Raw genomic sequence first — 21073 nt, forward strand, 5'->3', positions numbered from 1 at the left:
ATTCCAACCCAACCCAACGCACCCCACCCTTGCTCTCCACACCTCCCTGACAGGAGGGGGCAGCCAGGGAGGGTTGGGCTCTGCTCCCAGGGAACAGGGGATGGGATTAGAAGACATTTTCTTAAACTGCACCAGTTGAGGTTCACGTTGGATTTGGGTTGGACATCAGGAGGAATTTCTCCATGGAAAGGGTGGCCAGGCCTTGGCAGGGGCTGCCCAGGGAGGTTTGGAGTTCCCGTGCCTGGAGGTGTCTTAGGAAGGCCTCACGTGGTACTCAGTGCTCTGGGCTGGTGACAAGGTGGGGATTGACACATTTTGGACTCAATGGCCTTGGAGGTCTTTTCCAACCTCAGTGATCGTGCAGTGGAAATGCGGATTAAAAGCTGAGGCGGTGACACGTGCGGCCTAGCAGTTGTCTGTGTTACTGTGTTTTATTGCTCGCTGTGGCGCTTGGGGACAGGCTCGGCGATGTCCTGGCGGTGCTGCCTTGGCCTCCATGCTCTGGAGCGCTTTTCCAGCCTCGTTATTTTTGGGATCCCGTCACCGCGAGCGCCGGAACGGCCGCGCTCGGCCGCTGTTGCCGGGCGGCCCCGTTGTGGGGGCGCGGCGCTGCGGAGCGGTTCCGGGGCGGAGCGCGGCGGTGCCGGCCGGGCCCGCGCTCCGGGCGGGGGGGGCCGCGCCTTCTGCCGGGCCGCGGCTGCGCTCCCGCCGGGGCCGGCGCGGCGCGGGGGGCGGCTGGCCCCGGGGCGGCCGCATGTGCGCCCCGCGGGGCGCCGCGCCAGGACGGAGCGGGCCGGGGCAGAGCCGGGCCGGCCCGAGCGGGGCCGTTGCGGGCGGCGGGGCCGCGCGGAGGCGGAGGCGGCCATGGAGGGGCTGGCGGGGTACGTGTACAAGGCGGCCAGCGAGGGCCGCGTGCTCACCTTGGCCGCGCTGCTGCTGAACCGCTCCGAGAGCGACATCAAGTACCTGCTGGGCTACGTGAGCCAGCACGGCGGGCAGCGCTCCACGCCGCTCATCATCGCCGCCCGCAACGGGCACGCCAAGGTGGTGCGGCTGCTGCTCGAGCACTACCGCGTCCACACGCAGCAGACCGGCACCGTCCGCTTCGACGGGTACGTGCGGCCCGGCCGGGACAGCCCCGGGCGCGGCCACGGCGGGGCGGGCAGGGCCTGGGCTGAGGGGAGCCCGCTCCGGGAGAGCGGGGCTGGGAGGGCCGTGCGGGCCTCTTGCGGCTCGCGCTGCTCTGGGGCTTGGTGCGGCTTGGGAGCCCTCTCCAGCTCCACGGAGTATTCCGTGACCTGGTGGTCCTTGCGGGGTCCTTCCAGCTCAGCGTTCTGGGACTTGGTGGTGCTTGTGTCCCTCTTTCAACTCGGGCTCTTCTGTGACTTGGTGGACCTTGTGCATCTCTTCCAACTCGGACTATTCCCTGACTTGATGGACCCTTGTGCGTTCTTCCCAACTCAGAGTATTCCGTGACCTGATGGTCCTTGTGGGTCCCTTCCAGCTCTGTATTCTGTGACTGGATGGTCTTTGTGGGTCCCTTCCAACCCCGGCTATTCCGTGATCTGTGACCACTTCCCTGCCCTCCCTGGGCCTCAGCAGATTTCCAGGAGGATCTGTTCCCTGATTTTCCCAGGCGCAGAGGGGAGGCCCTCCTTTCTGCTGTTTTTAGAAGTGAATTCGTTACATCCACACCTGAACATCATGTGGGTGTTGGAGACCATAATGAGGTCACAGTTTGGTGATTTTGTGATAAAAATGCCCATGTGGTTGGAGATCCCACCCGATGCTTTACGAGCCTTTTCCATTTAGGAATTCCCCACCTGAAGCTGTGGACAGGATAATATTCACCACAGCCCAGAGAGGCTCTGCTGGGCCAGAGTGGCTTTTCTGGGACGTTTTTGCTGCTGCAGGTGACAGTGGCATCGGGGAGGGGTTCTCACACATTTTTACATGCAGAACCCCTTCCCTGCGTGGTTTGATTTTTATTCCTTCCTTTTCCCTCCCAGCTGTTAATTTTTTTCCCGAGCAGAAGCGGGTTGAGAATTCCTGGGGTGAGCTTTGCCCTGAATGCAGCTGGAGGAAAGGCAGCACATGCTCTGCCGCTGGATTTTTGCCTGGCTGGGGTGGGGATGTGTTTTCCAGAGGCCGTGCCTGGCACAGATGAAAGGAGGAGTTGTCTGAGGCACAATGGATGCACTGGAGAGGAGGAGAGGAGAGCCCGTATGATCCCCAGGGATGGTTGTGCCTCAGATAAGGTGGCTCAGCAGCTCCTCACCTTTGGGCTTTTCGCTTGGAACCTCAGCACGCCAACGAATCACCTCATGCTCGTTAACAAATCCTCTCTCCTGACTTCCCGCTGCTTTAATACGGAAATATTGTAGTGGGATCATTTACAAAAATCAGGAACTTCTTACTGAGAGTTCTCTCCGCAATCTTAAAGAGCCTCTGGAGGTGCTGGATTTGCAAACAGCCACGGCTGTTGCTGATTTGGTACAAGAACTTCACCAATTGATTAAAAACCACTGTGAAAGTGAAATTTAAGGTGAACTTTTATGATATTTTAACTCTGGGGAATGTGGCTGTTTGGGCACATGGAAATATTTGTCCTTCCTGTGTGTTTGGGGCGTGCCTTGAGGGTGTATGACCACTGCCTGTTTCTTCATAAAATCCTTCAAAAAACAGGGAATGGGAAGGACAAATCCTTTATTTTGTGCACTGGGTTGGGGAATGAAATCAGCTGAAAAGGAGGGATCTGTCCCCTCATTTCCCCGTTGTCTGCGAGGCCGCCGTGTGACACAGATCTGTGGAACAGCCAGCTCTGAACTTCTGCTTTTCTAGGGTTTCTTTTCTTCCTGAGGTTCTGTTTGTGTCACCAGGCTGCCGGGCCGGTGCCCGGTGTGGGATCTCGAACACGTAAGCGCTGGCGGATCTGCAGCTCAGGGAGAGGGAACAGGGGAGGTGATCAGAAATTTTGAAGCCAGTTTTGCTGCCAGGGCTGTTGCTGGTGTCTAAATCTGGGGGTTTTTTGGTGTCAAAATACCCATTTTAAGCTTTCTGTTGGCCTTTAACATGTCACTTTGTGGCATTGAAGTGATAATTTTAGAACTCTTCTTCCCAGGCCTCCCTAAGCTGAGGCTGGAGTTTGTAAATGGGATCTTCAAGGTGGCCAAACCCTTTGGCTGCTTTGAAGCTCCAACTTCCAGCGCTCCTTCCCTCGGGAGCTCCGTGTGCTCCATCAGCCTCATTCCTTGGCCGTGCCGATCCCGGCGAGTTCCTTGAAATCCAGGAATGGGCAGGCTGTAAAATACCTGTTGGTGGCTGGGTGTGGGATGCTTTTGGAAGAGCAAAATTCCCTAATTCCCTGTCCTTGTTCTCCTGTTCCCAGCTTCGTCATCGACGGGGCCACCGCGCTGTGGTGCGCGGCCGGGGCCGGCCACTTCGAGGTGGTCAAGCTGCTGGTGAGCCATGGCGCCAACGTCAACCACACCACGGTGACCAACTCGACGCCGCTGCGGGCGGCCTGCTTCGATGGCCGGCTGGACATCGTGAAGTACCTGGTGGAGAACAACGCCAACATCAGCATCGCCAACAAGTACGACAACACCTGCCTGATGATCGCGGCCTACAAGGGCCACACGGACGTGGTGCGCTACCTCCTGGAGCAGCACGCCGACCCCAACGCCAAGGCCCACTGCGGGGCCACCGCCCTGCACTTTGCCGCCGAGGCCGGCCACCTGGAGATCGTCAGGGAGCTGGTCAAGTGGAAGGCGGCCATGATGGTCAACGGGCACGGCATGACGCCGCTCAAAGTGGCCGCCGAGAGCTGCAAGGCCGATGTGGTGGAGCTGCTGCTGGCTCACGCCGACTGCGACAGGAGGAGCAGGATCGAAGCTCTGGAGCTTCTGGGGGCCTCGTTTGCCAACGACAGGGAGAACTATGACATACTGAAGACTTACCACTATTTATATTTAGCCATGCTGGAGAGGTACCGCGACAGTGAGAACGTCATCGAGAAGGAGGTGCTTCCCCAGATCGAAGCTTACGGGAACAGGTCGGAGTGCAGGACCCCTCAGGAATTAGAGTCCATTAGGCAGGACAGGGATGCCCTTCACATGGAAGGCCTCATAGTGCGGGAGAGAATCCTGGGCTCGGACAATATCGACGTCTCCCACCCCATCATTTACCGCGGCGCGGTCTACGCGGACAACATGGAGTTCGAGCAGTGCATCAAGCTCTGGCTCCATGCGCTGCACCTGCGGCAGAAAGGCAACAGGAACACCCACAAGGACCTGCTGAGGTTCGCTCAGGTCTTCTCCCAGATGATCCACCTGAACGAGCCTGTGAAAGCCAAGGACATCGAGAGCGTCCTGCGCTGCAGCGTGCTGGAGATCGAGCAGGGCATGGCCCGCCTCAAAACCACCCCGGACGCCGACATCCACACGGCCACAGACAACTACGAGTGCAACATCTTCACCTTCCTCTACCTGGTGTGCATCTCCACCAAGACGCAGTGCAGCGAGGAGGACCAGTCGCGCATCAACAAGCAGATCTACAACCTGATCCACCTGGACCCGCGCACGCGCGACGGCTCCAGCCTGCTGCACCACGCCGTCAACTCTGGCACACCCGTGGACGACTTCCACACCAACGACGTGTGCAGCTTCCCCAACGCCCTGGTCACCAAGCTCCTGCTGGATTGCGGCGCCGACGTCAACGCCGTGGACAACGAGGGCAACAGCCCCCTGCACATCATCGTGCAGTATCACCGGCCCATCAGCGACTTCTTGACGTTGCACTCCATCATCATCAGCCTGGTGGAGGCCGGTGCCCACACGGACATGACCAACAAGCAGAAGAAGACCCCCCTGGATAAAAGTACCACCGGGGTGTCCGAAATCCTCCTTAAAACTCAAATGAAGCTGAGTCTCAAGTGCCTGGCTGCCCGCGCCGTGCGGATCTACAACATTAGCTACCAAAACCAGATCCCCAGGACTCTGGAAGAGTTTGTCCAGTTCCACTAGGCCGTGTCCAACCTTTTGTGGTGGTGCTATCCCGGGACGACAGCAGAATACACCCGTGTCCATGAAGTTGTTTTTCTCCATTCCTTTGGTTTTGGGTTCCTCTGGATTCCGTCTGCGGCCGCGGTTCTCGGGTGGAGATGGTGGAGGGCGGGGGCGGCAAAAGCCACGTCGTTGTCCTGTCGTTGAATCCGGTGTTTGAGATTCTGGTCCTTTCTTTTTCCGATTAAAAGAATTGCTTTTTAGCTCTTGGTTTTCTAAACAACACAAAAAGAATCCCCCAGGTAACTCCTGTCGAATGTTTCGTGTCCGATACTCACGAGTCGCAGATTGGATTGAAACTCCTCGCGGTGAGGTGGGGGAAAAAAAAAAATTGGGAATTCTGTGGGAGTTGGTTAAAAGTGGAGTTGTCCACACCCAGAACAGTGCGTTGCTCTCGTACCTCACCGTGCTTTTATGCCTTTCAGTTCGTGCTGAAGATGTTGGTAACGTTTTAAAAGTTGTGTTTGGATTCGGAATTCCCTTTTTGAGCAGCAGTTATCAGCAGCTACGGACGCGAGGGACGCTCCGTTAGGAAATGCAGGTGGAGATGCAGCTCTGAGGGGCTGAATTCAGTTCTTACCAAGCTCTTCACTGACACTGCTCCAGTAAGTATTGAATAGCCTATGGACAAAAAACTTCCACGCTGACCGAAAATAACCGGAATCATCGTTTGTTTTTCCGTAGCTCCGTCGCTCCTATCCACACATCATGCATGATCCCTAGAAACTGGGTAGGGAGTTGGTGTTTGTGTGTGTCCCAACATTTCAAACTGCTTTTAACTTGGGTTTTTTCTGTTGTTTCAACGCTCAACACGCACCTTTCTTTGACTCAAAGTCTGTCCAACTGCACTCTTGGATTCCAGATGCTGGATCTTCCTAACGGAGCAGTCTGTCGCCAAAGAGAGTCTTCCTTGAACCTGGCTTTTCCAAGAAGCATTGGAATCTGTGCCTCCCTGAATTGGACTCGAGGATTTTTCATGGTTTTTACTCCTTCCAGTAGGAAAATCTCTTCTTAAAACTGATTTTTATGAAATTCTCCTCTCATCAACCTCTTTGCTGATGAGCGAGTGATTGTACAGGAACGTTGTTGCTTGAGAACTTTGGGAGAAGTGGCAGATGCTCCGAGAGGAAAATGTCACTTGTTGGGACAGGCTCCTGAAACCTCTGTTCCTTTCCCACGCAGCTTTTTAACCGTCAGGATGAACGAATGTTCCGTAGGGGTTTTTTAAAAACAATCCGGGTAGAACTTTCAGGCGAGATTTGGGCACACGTTTCTGTTTGTATGACAAAGAAATAAACATTGAATGTGGAATTTGCTTGGAGTTCCTGATTCTTGTGCAGGGCTGAGCGCTGGGTGCTGTCTCCTTCGAGGGAAAAGCTTTAGGATCAGGTTTAGGATCAGGTTCTCCAGAGAAGCTGTGGCTGCCACATCCCTGGAGTTGTCCAGGGCCAGGTCGGAGCAGTTTGGGAGAGTGGGAGGTGTCATTTTCCTGAGGAGAGGATTCCAAAGCAGCTGTGAAATTCCTGGCAGTTGATTCCCAAGCACTTCCAAGAGGAAGTGCTGTGGGTGGAGCAGCTGATGGGAAAGGTGTGTCCCTCGTTGTTATCTGCTTCCCAATGAATTCCTGCTGCCTGGTGTCATGGAATGCTGTCCTGCCACCTTCCCTGTGCCACCAAAAGCTCTTGGCAAAAGAGAGGGAATACCTGTGGATGCAGCAAAGTCCATCCCAGCCTTTGGAATCCCAGGACCTTCTCCATGATCTGGAATTTTCTTTTCAAGCATTGGAGGTTGCCCTTGCTCACTGTTACTTAAAGCTCCTGATGAAATTCCTTGGAGCCTCCAGGTGCTGTTTTCCCTGGGAAAAGCAAGGAGCGAGGTCCCCGTGCCGGGAGGAGCCGGGTGGTGCCCGGGGTTGGGATGTTGTTGATGGAGTGGGATCAGTGCTGGGAGAGCTCCGGGAGAGGCAGAAATAAACCCGGCCCAGCTGAGCCCAGGCTGGGCTGGGAGCTGAGCCAGGCCTTGGAATCCCGATCCCGCTGTCCCGAGGGATCCAGAGGGGCAGAGCCACCCGGGGGCTGGGGACAGCCGTGCTCAAACCCCACCCTCGCTGCTGCCAGGACTCCCAAGGTCCTGAGGTGCCTGGAAATCCGGCATTCCCACTGCTTCCTTGGGAATATCTGAGCAGGCCAACGGGAGGTGGGGCAGCTGCATCCTGAGCTCCACAGAAATGTGGGAATTGTGTCCTGCAGTGATCCCAGGGATCCGTAGGGAGAGGTGCGGCCTCAGCATGGCGCGGGATGGGCGCCGGGCACTGGGAATGGGCAAGGAGGGTGGGAATTAAATATAGAAATCCATTTGTGTTCTATTATATATCACAGTATATACATTTATATTTAATATTTACATATAAAAATTATATATATATACATATATATTAAAAATACATAAAAGATATATATTTATGTATATATATACGCACACGTATTTTATATATATACACATATATGAGAGATATATATAAATGCATATATATACACATATAAAAATATAGAAATAAAATACAGAAAGATTTTATATTTTTATATTTTATATAAAATTTTACATAAAATATATATTATATAGATTTTATATAATATTTATATAATATATAATTTATAGAATATATGTATATTTATATAATATACATAATATATATATTATGTATAATATATATAATATATGTATTTTCTATATATAAATTTAGAAATATAAAATCTATATAAAATGTATATGCATATATGTGTGGGTGTAGACATATGTATATAAATATATACATATAAAATACATCTATGTGTGTGCACATATATATAAAACAGCTACAATTATATTTATTACAGGGAGTTATATATATATCACGTATATATAAAATATATATATATACACACACACATATATAAAAATACACAGAGTGCTCTCAGCACAGCATCTGCTGTGATCACTGGAAGGCTTGAAATGCTGGCTTTGACTCATATAAATATACATATACATAAAATATCTATAAATGTATATAAATATCTAAAAATATACATAAACGTATGTGTGCACATGTAGCACATTCACACACAAGCATATAGGCGCTCCACAAACCGTGTAATTGATATATATATAGATATATATTATAATTTTATAGGTATGTAAGAATTTTATGTGTATATATATATGTAGACACATGCATGTACTCACAACCTAATGCGTCATCTGATAAATGTATATATACACATATACACATAATATATACACAGATATATATATATATATATGTATGTAGTGTATCCATATATAAACACATGAATACACACCACATGTATAGAAAGCATATATAAATATATATTGTTGATATACATATATAGTACAAAATATATATATACATTTGTATCGTACATAAACATGTATATACACCAGTTATATATAGAACTATATGCTCTATATACTTATATATCTATATATGTGCACGAGATAGTGTATATAGGACTATATACTCTATCTATATCTCTATGTCTATATCTCTGTATCTATATATCTATATCTATATATCTATATACATCTTTATCTCTCTATATACTATATCTATAATATACTCGGTATAATATATAGAATATGTTATATACAGCACATAAATATACCTCTGTGTGTATATATGGTTATATATATGGATGTATATGCATGTATTTTTATATACAATATATAGTACAAAAATATATATGTACATTTATATCCTACATATATATATCTATATATATATATAGAACTCTGTATACTCTATATATTTATATATATGCACATGAGATGGTATATATAGGACTATATACTCCATGTATCTATAGATCTGCACACGAGATAGCACATATAGAACTGTGTGCTCTATGTATAGGTCTATATATCGATACCTATATCTATATATCTATATATCTATATATCTGTATATCTATATCTATACATATCTCACGATATACCGTAATATACTCTGTGTAATATATATAGAATATATTCTATAGAGCACATAAATATACCTCTGTGTGTATATGTGTTTATATGTATGGATGTAAATGCATATAGTTTTATATCTAATATATATAAAGATGTCATTATTAGTCTATTTCTTACCTGTATATGTATACATATACTCATATTTGTATATTTATGTGGTTTTATATATATTCTATATATATACATACAGTATGGGGTATTTGTTCTCTATATAGCATACAGTAGTAGTATCTATATTAAATATTATATATATTAAATATTTCCTATAGATAATATAAAGAAATAGGCATATAATTTAAATAAATAGATTACATCTATTATATTACAGATAATAGATACATAAACGATAATATATATAATATTTATTATATATTATAGATAATGTCGTGTGCATGTACATATAAAAATAAATATATATGTGTGTAAATATGCATGAAATATAAAGAATTATATATGAAATATAAAGATTCTATATATCTTAAAATATATATTCATAGATATATAACTCGTATATAAATATGAATATATATTTTGGTAAAAATATATGTTTAGTTATATCATATATAAAAATATATATAAAAAATAAATAAATAAATATATAATAGAATAGATAATACATATTTTATGTATAATATTATATTATATATTATATATATAATATATAAATATATAAGAATATATATTTATATATAATATGTATATCATATGTATATTATATGTGTATTTTATTATATGTATATTTTATTATATATATTATATATAGTATATAATATATATCCTATATATGTAGCATATATTATATATGTTATGTATAATATATATTTATATAAATATATATAAATATATAAAAATACATAACCACATATATTAAATATATATAAATATATATATTTATATATTTTAAGATATATAATATGTATATAATATATATTAAAAAAGATAATTTTTACATGTAAATGCACATCCATTAGAAAAGATCTATTTTTATGTACACATGTATTTAGGATTTCCCGGAGCATCCTGCCCATTCCTGGCTGCTCTCCAGCTCTTTCCCTCCATTGCAGGGATCCAAATCCTGGGAATGCAGGAAGGCAGGAGGGACGCTGTGCGATCCGCCAGGGCTGAGCTGGCACAGGAATCCCAGGATTTGGGCTCTCCGGGGTATCCCTGCACCCCAGCCGGACCCCTGAGCTCCCGATCCATCAGAAACTCGGACATGCAGAATTCCCACTCTGGCTGAGGATGGAAATCTGATTTTGGGAGGTTTTTCCCCACATTTTATACCAAGTTTGGGGCTCCCAAAGGCTTCATCCGACTTCTCATCACACCTGAGAGCATCCCTTCAAAACAGCCTGGAAAAGCTGCCCATGCCACAGAAATAAAGGATGGGAAAAGTCTGGGATCCATCCTCCTCCCCTGATCCCAGAGGGATGGGAGCAGCCCCGCCTCATACCCGTGGAAGGAAGGGAACAGACACCAGGAATTTTTAAAATACCGTATTTTTAATCCTTAAAAAATACCAGGACAGTATTTCCCGAACCTTATCCCGCATCCAGAAACATCTGCTTCCCTTTCCTCCATAAAATTAATATTAGCATAAATAATTCTGCTATGCCAGGGACACATTCCTGCCCTTAGATTCCCATGATTTCCATGGCTCCAGCTATGTACAGGTATGATACAGGTGGGGGCCCTCGCTGGCCACCAGCTCCCCAAACTGCTCTGCCGGGGCGAAACTCATCAAACTGCTTTTAATTAATTAATTAATTTTTTTCTAAACGATTTTTAATTTTTTTTTTCCCAGGAATTTTCTTGCCCCCCCCCCCCCCCCACCTCCTTTCCTTCCTATTTTTGGAATAATTATGTACAGCTGGACACCGGAGATTTGCATTAAGGTGCTTGAAATCCCAACAATTTCATTCAGTGCATTCAGACTAATTAAAGCCTCCTCTTAATTACTCCGCTTAACGAAGGCAGTTTGAGAGCCGTGGCCAGCAGAGCCCGGGATTTGCTGTGGCTGCGCCACGGGAAGGAGCAATCCATGGGGGTTTTTTTGGGATATTATTATTATTATTGTCAGGAGTTTTCCAGCCCCGCATCAGGGACGCCTCACGTCGGTGTCCCCTCGTCCCCGCTGCTGCCACCTCCGTGGAATCCCACTTGGAAGCTCCGAGGAGGAGATTTTGGGGAATTTCCCGTTGGTTTGAGGGGGTTTTGATGGCTTTTAGGTGCTGTCCCACAAGGGGTGTTTGCTCATCCCGCTGCAAAGCCAAGCTCAGCCCCCAAATCCCTCGGGATCCCGAGAATCCCGGGCTCCGGAGCTGGGAAGGGGCTCCTGGCCCCGGCAGTGTCACTCCATGCCTTGGGAATTCTGCTCCCGCTCCGCCTCTCGCCGGCGGCTCCCGCTCTTGAAAAACCCGAGCTGTGGGGAGGGAAGAGAAACACAACCCTGCTGTTATCCCAGGAGCTTGCCTTCAGTGGGAGAGCAGCTGGGAGTTGACCCTGGATATAATTGATATGGAAAAGGAGATTTCAGAGGAGTTTTGGGGGGCTTTGAGGGGCTCGTGAGGTGCTGGACATGGAGCTGGAGGGTCCCTCCAGGCATGGAGTCTCCAAAACTCCCCCAAAAGGTGCGGCCTAAGGGCTGCTCACCTTCCAGAGCGCCAGGACGAGCAGGGCCAGGAGCAGGAGACCTCCGAAGGTGCTTCCCAGGATGATCCAGATGGGAATCTGCGACTCCTCGGCCTTGGAGATCTCAAAAGTGATCTGAAGGAGAGAAAAAAGCACTGCAGATTCCAGGCAGGGATGGAGGGGAAAAGGGGACGGTGGGAATGCTGAGCACCCCTTCCTTTGGGAATGCTGCACCGAGGATTTGGCTCAGTTTTCCCTGCAGAATCCGGTGATTCCAGGATTGGAGCTCGGCTCTGGCCACGGCTGCCCCGCGTTTCTCCAGACCTTGATGCTCAGCCTGGGTCACTCCAGCCCTTCTGCTATCCACAGGGATTTTCCCAGTGGGATCAGGGCAGGGTGTGGCAGCATCCCAAAGCTCCGGATCCCACAGTCCGGGACTCACCTGGCGGCTGGGATCCTCCTCTCGGAAAATGAAGGGGCTCCGGAAGTGCCGCTGGAGAGCGGCGTTCATGGTGAGCTTCAGTGCCTTGAACTTCAGCTGCATGGAGAGGGCCAGGATGAGCATCCCACATGGAAACGGAGCCCCCATTCCCAATGGGATCCATCCCAATGACAGCAAAAAGGAGGTTTTAAATTAATTAAATTGGCATGGATTAATTAGTTACGGAATGCGATAATCCACGTCGAGGTGCTGTGTGGGATGCTGGATGCACAATCCCACACGTGGGATAAGTGGCTTTGGGAACAAAATCACCCCCCACACGCCTGGGCTTCCTGGGGGAGGGAAAATCCCCACACTTCCGGGGTGTGGGGGGGATTTCTCCTCCAAATCCCCGTTTTTTGTGGGAGCACTCACTGCTTTCAGAGACTTCATCCACAGATTTCCACGCAAGTGCAAGTTCAGCTCCTCGTTGGGCGCCAATTCCACGTCACAGTCGATGGAAACCACGTCGGAGTTGCTGTGGTTCTGCAGAGGGAAATGTGGGATCATTGCTGGAAAAGGAGGGAGAATCCCGCCGGGATCCATCCCTGGCACACACCGAGTGGGGGAGAATCCCACGTTCCCGTCCTCCTGCGTGGCCAAATCCCCACGTTCTTTAAAACTTTTTAAAACCTTTTTCAGCCCAAGCTTCCCAGACTTGCTGGGTTTTGTGCTGTTCTTTTCCTCCAAGCTTTCCCTTGGAAAAGAACGATCCCAATCTTTGGGAGCTGGAGGATCCCCTCGCTCCCCATCAACCCCGAGTATTAATGGGGTTTTATTTGCAGTGGCTGAGAGGAGAAATAAAAATCAAATCATGGAAGGGTTTCAAAATCCCCTAAAAAATTCCAGCATCCACCTGCCCCTCCCATGTCCATGGGCCATCCCTGTTCCAGGTTTTTCCCTGGTTTGGGATATCCTGGAGCCAGGACCAGCCCCGTGGGGGTGAATACCAGGTGTGGGGTGCGGGACAGGTCCTCCTCCGCCGGGGTTCTCCGGTAGTCAGTGGTGTTCCCCCAGATGCTGCAGGTTGTGTTTTCCTGTGGGAGAAGCTGATGGAATTCCAGCATGGACACAGGGATCATGGTGACCGCTTCCCTGTGCTCCCATCCCAATGGAATTGGGGATCCCCAGCATCCCCCAGGCTTTGCTGGGGCTGGGATTGAGCTGGGCTCGCTGTGGGATGTGGCTGGAGGAAGTCCTGGAATCCTACTTGAGATAATTCCTGAGTTTTGTGCCTCTTCCCAGCAAAACTCAGCCTGGCAGGGAGCCCCATCCCAGATTCCAGCCAGGTGTGCCAGGGTGGCACCGGTGACACGGGGACTCTGCCAGAGCTGCAGCAGAAACATTCCCAGCTGAGGCCAAACCCATCCATAAAAACCTCGTCCATAAAAATCCCATCCATAAAAATTCCAGGCTCCTTCCATGGGCTTGGGAAGCCCCGGGATCTGCTCCCAGCCCTCACAGTGCAGGCCCAAGCCTGGAGTTCATCCCAGGCCCAGCCGCTGCCTCCCAGACCCTCAGGAATTCACTGCACACTGGAGAGCGGTCGGGATTGGGGAATTCCTTGGACTAAACCATTTGGCCTCGGGGTTTTCCATGTTCCCAGCCAAGAGAATGCTGAAGGATCTCCAGGCACGAGCCAGGTGTGAGCACAGCAGTGTTCCCAAAAGATGGAGGGACATTCCATGGAATTCCTCCATTCCCATCCCTGTGCAGGAGGGATCAATCCATCCAAACCATGCTGGAATCCCATCCTAAAATGGGCTGGAATCCCATCCCAAACCATGCTGGAATCCCATCCCAAACCAGGCCAGAATCCCATCCCATACCCAAAACTGGGCTGGAATCCTGTCCTAAACCATGCTGGAATCCCATCCCAAACCATGCTGGAATCCCATCCTAAACAAAACCAGGCTGGAATCCCATCCCAAATCAGGCCGGAATCCCGTCCTACCTGGTCTGCCCGGAATTCCGTGGGCAGCAGGAGCCGGTTGCCCACGCGGGTGGCCACGGGCACGGTGAGCTTTAGGGTCACCCCTCGCACTGGGAAGAATCCCAGGTTCTGCAGCTGCCGGGAAAGAGCACTGGGATGTGCCGGGATCGCGGCATGGGGATCCTGGCTCCCAGGGCAGATCCCAAATCCCGGCAAATCCCTCAGGGATCCAATTCCTGCTCACCGTGAAGGTGCCGTGGAAGGGGGGCCCAGTGGGGTTGGATCCATCCAGGGAATTGTTGGATCGGATCTCGAAATAGTCCAGGCTCGACGTCCTGTGGGACAAGGGGTGACAAAAGGGTTTGTAGGGTTCTCCCCTCTCTTTCCAGGATTTTCTCTTTCTTTGTAGGATTTCCCCTTTCGTTGCAGGATTTCCCCTTCCTTTCCAGAATTCTCCCCTTTCTTCGTAGGATTTTCCCCTTCTTTGCAGGATTTTCCCTTTTGTTGCAGGATTTCCCCTTTCTTTGCAGGATTTTCCCCTTCTTTGCAGGATTTTCCCTTTCGTTGCAGGATTTCCCCTTTCTTTGCAGGATTTTCCCCTTTCTTTATAGGATTTTCCCCTTTCTTTGCAGGATTTTCCCCTTTCTTTATAGGATTTTCCCCTTTCTTTGCAGGATTTTCCCCTTTCTTTATAGGATTTTCCCCTTTCTTTGCAGGATTTTCCCTTTCTTTATAGGCTTTTCCCCTTTCTTTGCAGGATTTTCCCTTTCTTTGCAGGCTTTTCTCGCCTCTTTAATAAAGCAGAGCCACCCAAGGCCCTGGCTGAGGTTTGGATGTCACAGGAGGTAAATCAATCCCTTTCTTTGCAGCTGGAAAGGCGGGAAAAGAGCCAGGAATATCCTGTGGGAATCCATTCGGGAGCACCTGCGATGGCCTCAAATCCCCACATTCTTTAAAATTATCTCCCTCCTTTTGCACCCCAAAGTTCCCAAATTTGATATCTTCTGTGCTCTTCTTTCCCTCTGAGTTTTCCCTTCGTTCTGACCCAGAGAATCCCCCGGCTCCCCGTAAATCCCGAACATTAAAGGCGTTTTATTTGCAGTGTCGGAGTGAAAAATAGAAAATGGCCCAAGGGCTGAAAAACCTCCGAAAAATTCCAGCGAGCACTGCCAGGGAATGTGCTTTGGGATCCCTGATTTTCCCATCAGCACGTTCCTGAATCATCTCTGCCTTCATCCCTGGCTCTCCCAGACTCGAATTCCCGCTGCTTCCACGCTCAGCCCGCAGCTGAGCTTCCCTCCGATGCTTTTGTGGGATGGCAAGCGGCCCAGACACTGGGAGCACCTGTTAGGGCCATTACTACCTCCAAGAAATCCCTTTTTTTCCCATAAAAACTCGCCCTCACACCTCCTTAATAACTCTGTGCCTTTAAACATCTGGAGAATCCAGCTCTCCACAGCTCGGGAATTTTAGCAAAAGCTCTCCCTGATTTTATGGTTCCTCCAGCTCCTGCTTTCTCAAAAAATTCCCGAATGAAAGCTCTGTTTGAAGGCTGCTCCCGGCTGCTTTTCCCAAGGGATATTCCCCAATCCGTGACCTCCCCAGAGCCGCATCCCATTCCAAACCTCACCTGGTGAAGAGCAGGTCGGCCTCATACTTCAGCTGGAAGTCGAGGTGGACAAAGTTGTCCTCCTTGGTGCTCTCCTTCTCCTCGCTGTCACTGCAACAGCAGCAGGGCCCAGGGGTCAGGCAGGAGCCAAATCCCCTCAGAATTTTTTGGGGGAAGACTGGACTTTTTTTGCTTTTTGGTCAAAACAGGGTTTTATTCGGGGATTTTTATGAATCTCCCTGAAATGGTTCGGAGGGAGGCGTCACCAGCTTAAAGTGGTGCAGGGGAATCCTCCCCTGCTCTAACAATTAGAATTAAATTATTAGAATTTTTTTTTTAGATTAAAAATTAAAAAATTAAGATTAAAAAAATTAAAATTAAAAAAAACCTTTAAAAATAATAATCAATTAAAGAAACTTCGCTTCCCTGTGGGAAATCTCTACTGTGCAGGAATTGGGAGTAAGGAGAGTTTTGCAAAATTATCAGGAGATATTTTTCCCGGGAATTTTTTGCAGTGGGAATATGGATGGGAAAGCACCAGTGGCTGGAGATCCAGCTTCCACAGGCATGGAAAAATCATGGATCTAAATCCCCAGATAAATAAAAGCAGCCAGGTTTGGCAGCGCAGGGCTGGGATAACCCACAGCAACTGGCTCCCCATGGGGTTATTCCACAGAAAGCCTCTGGCTCTGGAGGAGGGAATCCCAAGGGAAGCTGGCAGCATGCCAGGGTGCCCAGAGAAGCTGTGGCTGCCCCATGATCCCTGGAAGTGCCCGAGGTTGGACAGCTTGGGATAGGGGAAGGTGTGGGAAAGGGCTGGGACTGGATGGCCCATAAGGTCCTTTCCAGCCTAACCCATTCCATGATTCTGTGATTCCAGAGGGAGAAAGCATCCCCACACCTGCTGGCAACCATGTAGATCTCCATGCTCTGCAGGAACACGGACTTGCTGAATTCAAAATCCAGGCGGAAAGCGACCTGTGGAGAAGGGAAAAATATCGGGAAAAACATCAGCGGGAATAAAACCCCGAGTGCTGAGCAGGGACCGTGCGGGACCCTGCGGGTGACACCGTTCCCGATCCCACCAGAGCCTTTCCAGGCAGAGAGGAGATTTGCAGGAATTGTTCTTCCCTGCCATCGGAGCAGCAGCGGCTCCCTTTGGAAGCAGATCCCTGCAGAGGCCCCAGATCGGCGGGAAGGGGAGGCAGCTGGAGAGAGCCAACAGCAATAAAATGGGATCAATGTGATAAATGTCACATCTGCGGTGACCTCAAACCGTCTGGGCCGCCACAGCTGACTGGAATATCAAAGCTCCCGCTGCTCCGGGGCCAAAATTCCATTTCCAGCTGGTCTTTGTCTTGGCAGGCCCAGCAGTACCTGATGGCCCAGGATGCATTCCCGGCCCCCGTAGGTCATGGGGAGCCGCGCTCCGCGTGCAGCCACAGGCATCCCGCTGGGATTTTTTGGGAGCTTTAAAGCCGAGCCTGCTGCCTGAGGCTCATCCATCATTATCCAGGAAAGGTTTCAGACGGATACGGGAGCTGGGGAGATTTTATCTGCGGATCCTGCTGGTGTTGGTCCCTTTTCCCATGGGAGTATGGGGTGGGGAGGGGGAATTCCATGTGGATCCTCAGTGGCTGCATCTCCCCATTTTTCCTTCCCCACTTTATCCCTGAATTTGATGTGTTCCAAGGGTTTATGGCTTATAAAAATGATAAACTGGATCTGGGCTCATCCCAAATACTGGGAACACCGGTTTGGAGGATGCCACCACCCAGGGGGGTTTGGACAGGCTCCCAGCAGGATCCAGAGGCACCTCAGAGCAAGGAAAACCTCTCAGGCAAGGAAGGAGCCTCATCCTGCAGGGAGCGAGCTCAGGGAAGTTCCCATCAGTGGTTTGAAGCCAACATTAAATTTTTCCAAAGGGCTGGAGGCAAATCCTGTCACCTGGAGGAGCTGGGTTGGATTTTGGGGCTCTCCCAAGCACCAGGGCAGGATCCCAAGCATCCCAGCTTCCCTAAGATGCCTTTCAGACTCCAAAAGGGAAGAAACCAAATGTTTATATTTAAAATCCTGTTCGGCGTCACCCAGCTGTGGCAGATGTGACCCCGGGGGCAGAGGGTCCGTGTCCCGTGGGTGAAGGAGCAGTCGGAAGCCAGGAATGTCCTACCTTGGCCTTGGCGCGGAAGAAGGGGTAGCTGACGTTGCACACCCTCCGCGTGGGGTGTCTGTTGTCACTGGCACAGTCGATGTTGATGTCTGTGTCGTCCTGAAACGAGACATGGAGTGTCCAGGACATCGGGAATGAGCACCGGGAGCCGGCGCTTCGGGAAACGGGAAACACCCAAGGGGCTCAACATGGGCCTTGGCTTTGGGGAGACAACCAACCAATGACCAACCAGTGACCAACCAACCAATGACCAACCAACCAATGACCAACCAATGACCAACCAACCAATGACCAACCAACCAACAACCAATGACCAACCAATGACCAACCAACCAACGACCAACCAACCGATGGCCAACCAATGACCAGCCAATGACCAACCAATGACCAACCAACCAACAACCAATGACCAACCAATGACCAACCAACCAACGACCAACCAACCGATGGCCAACCAATGACCAGCCAATGACCAACCAATGACCAACCAACCAACAACCAATGACCAACCAATGACCAACCAACCAACTGATGGCCAACCAATGACCAACCAATGACCAACCAATGACCAACCAATGACCAACCAACCAATGACCAACCAACTAATGACCAACCAACCAACAACCAATGAACAACCAACAACCAACCAACCAGTGGCCAACCAATGACCAACCAATGACCAATGACCAACCAACCAATGACCAACCAATGACCAACCAACCAACAACCAATGACCAGCCAATGACCAACCGATGACCAACCAACCAACAACCAACCAACGACCAACCAATGACCAACCAATGACCAACCAACCAATGACCAACCAACAACCAAAACCCAACCAATGGACCATCCAACCAATCAGCCTGCTCGCTGCAGCTGGGAATCCTTCCCATGCATTCACCGATGTTCCTGGAAAGGGGCATCTCTACCAAGCCATTTCCAGCTTCCTGGTTTAAATCCTCTTTCTGAATCTACAGCAGTGAATGGATTTAACTGCAGTGAAGGAATGAACCTGATTATTCCTGGCATTCCTGATTTTTCTGCTATGAGGAGTCTTTGGGAAGCACCGAAGGCCATTATCCTGCATGGCCACCAGCTAAGCCGGAACTCCCTCACCTCAACACCAACATTCCTGCTGCTGGAAAACTTTCCATCTCTCTAGCCAGGCTGGAGAAACTCCTGCCCATCGCAAAGCCCTGGTGAGATGGGATGGGATGGGATGGGATAGGATGGGATGGGATGGGATGGGATGGGATGGGAAGAGACACCAACCCTACTCTGCCTCCTCCACAGCCCTACCAGAGGTTGTAGCCTGGTTGTAAGCGGGTGTCCACCTCACCATGAGCTATTCCAGCTTTTATCCCTGTGTCAGACCTCACAAGAGTCTCAGTTTGCACCACCGCCTCCGGAAAAGTCCTACCCAGGAGCTGGAATATCCCAGCACCAGCCACCAGCAACAGCCTGGAGCTTCTCCCACTCATCTGCTGAAATTATGGACTTTTTGGGGCCCCCGCAACTTTTAATTTGTATGGCACCGATATCCATCCCCTCTGGATGTTCCTTTATAAGGAGCAGCAGCCAGGAGCCCGTTATCCGTGACTCTTCCAAAAGCAGCTGCAAATATTCCCTGCAGCCACTGCTGCCCAGCGCTTTCTGTTCCCCACCACATGGGGGATTTTCCCTGCTCCCCTCACTTCGTTTGGAATAATCTCCAAAAAATGCATTTTTCTTATTTTGTGGGCAACGAGCCCCACAATTTTCCCTTGGCATGGCTCGGAGGAAAACAAAGGAGATGGGATCTGCGGGCGGGGATGAAGTCATGGCGGGGTGAGGGAATGCTCAGCAGTATCAGCACATTCCCAAACCTCACTGGGAATAGGGAGGAGTTGCTCCAAGATCGAGTGAGCGTGGGGGGTGAAATTTTCAGGAGCAGATGGGACACTCTAGGATCATCCAGGGAAAGCCATGGAGAGGTGGCATCGCCCGGCTCAGTGCTGAGCTGTGGCCACATTCCCATGATCAGCCCCTACTTCCAGGAGTTATTTCTCAGCTGCAAAAACTCATTCCTGACAGGAACTTGGCCATGTGCAGGGAGCATTTTTAAACGACTGGAGGAGAAAAATAGAGGGAAATAATTTCCTCTGGGTTTGACCTTCGCTCAGGCTCTTAAAACTCAAACGTTTTTGTATTTCCAAAATAAAGAGCTGGAAGTGCTTAGAAACGGAGCCCATAAACAGCTCTGATTTATGAGGGATGGAGCCAGATTTGGGCTCTGCTCTAGGCTGCAGCTTTCTCATCGGGCTGGGATTAGCAGCTCCTCTGGAAAGGCCTGGATCTCCCCTGGGAGCCTCACCTTGGGGATCAGGCTGGCGAACTGGAGGTTCCTGGAGAAGGAGATGTTGAGGACGGTGCTGTAGGCGTTCTCGCCGCGGTTTTCCAGCGTCGCTTCCACAGCCACCCTTCTCCTGCTGCTCTCGATGACGAAGACGGAGGCGTCGAAGGAGAGGCTGAAGGCTGAGCAGTCCCCCCTCCGCAGCGCCCTCCGGCAGAATTCCCTGCAAGAAGGGGCATTCCCAGGATTTTACGTCCCTGGGTAGTGCATGGAAATCCCTGCTCTCCCTCTGTCCTGCCGTGCTGAAAGAGGAATTACAAATTCTTCCCATTGTCTATAATTTTGGGATTTTTGGCCAACGGTGTGAAGCTTTCTCAAACATTATTGGGAATGCTTGGGACAGCTGGGATGTAGGGAAAAAACAGATCCCATGCCATTAGCAAAGGTGGCTCCAAGCCCTGTCCAACCTGGCCTGGGACACTTCCAGGGATCCAGGGGCAGCCACAGCTGCTCCGGGAATTCTATCCCAGCCCCTCACACCCTCTCAGGGAACAATTCCTTCCCAATATCCCATCCATCCCTCTTTCAGCTTAAAGCCATTCCCTGTGTCCTGTCCCTCCATGCCTTGTCCCCAGTCCCTCTCCAGCTCTCCTGGAGCCCCTTTAGGCCCTGGAAGGGGCTCTGAGCTCTCCCTGGAGCCTTCTCTTCTCCAGGTGAACATTCCCAGCTCTCCCAGCCTGGCTCCAGGGGGGCTCCACCCTCAGAGCAGCTCTGGGGCCTCCTCTGGATTCAGGGACAACCTTTAATAGCTCCTTAACCACGGAG

At 49.7% G+C, this 21073-nt stretch overlaps 2 protein-coding genes across 3 annotated transcripts in view; one reads left to right on the top strand and one right to left on the bottom strand.

The window, feature by feature from the left end:
• Positions 1 to 816: 816 nt before the first annotated feature.
• On the top strand, positions 817 to 6378 carry FEM1B (fem-1 homolog B). Its single transcript, XM_032122787.1, has 2 exons — positions 817 to 1112; positions 3389 to 6378. The coding sequence occupies exons 1-2, from the start codon at positions 865 to 867 to the stop codon at positions 5022 to 5024; spliced, it is 1884 nt and encodes a 627-aa protein (XP_031978678.1). The 5' UTR covers positions 817 to 864; the 3' UTR covers positions 5025 to 6378.
• Positions 6379 to 10907: 4529 nt separating this feature from the next.
• The window catches only part of ITGA11 (integrin subunit alpha 11), a 42627-nt gene continuing 32461 nt past the window's right edge, over positions 10908 to 21073 (bottom strand). Inside the window, exons 20-30 of one of the 2 annotated variants that reach the window (XM_032122553.1) lie at positions 20270 to 20471; positions 17914 to 18012; positions 16645 to 16721; positions 15765 to 15854; positions 14379 to 14469; positions 14156 to 14269; positions 13152 to 13250; positions 12577 to 12687; positions 12163 to 12258; positions 11742 to 11855; positions 10908 to 11511 (exon numbers count right to left, since the gene is read on the bottom strand). In XM_032122553.1, the coding sequence (XP_031978444.1) occupies positions 11440 to 11511; positions 11742 to 11855; positions 12163 to 12258; positions 12577 to 12687; positions 13152 to 13250; positions 14156 to 14269; positions 14379 to 14469; positions 15765 to 15854; positions 16645 to 16721; positions 17914 to 18012; positions 20270 to 20471 (1165 nt within the window). In that variant the 3' untranslated portion in view covers positions 10908 to 11439. The remainder of the gene's footprint in view (positions 11512 to 11741; positions 11856 to 12162; positions 12259 to 12576; positions 12688 to 13151; positions 13251 to 14155; positions 14270 to 14378; positions 14470 to 15764; positions 15855 to 16644; positions 16722 to 17913; positions 18013 to 20269; positions 20472 to 21073) is intronic. The other variant, XM_032122555.1, reaches the window with a different exon arrangement.

The sequence above is a fragment of the Corvus moneduloides genome, chromosome 13, assembly GCF_009650955.1.
Source record: "Corvus moneduloides isolate bCorMon1 chromosome 13, bCorMon1.pri, whole genome shotgun sequence".
NCBI classification, from domain to species: Eukaryota; Metazoa; Chordata; class Aves; order Passeriformes; family Corvidae; genus Corvus; species Corvus moneduloides.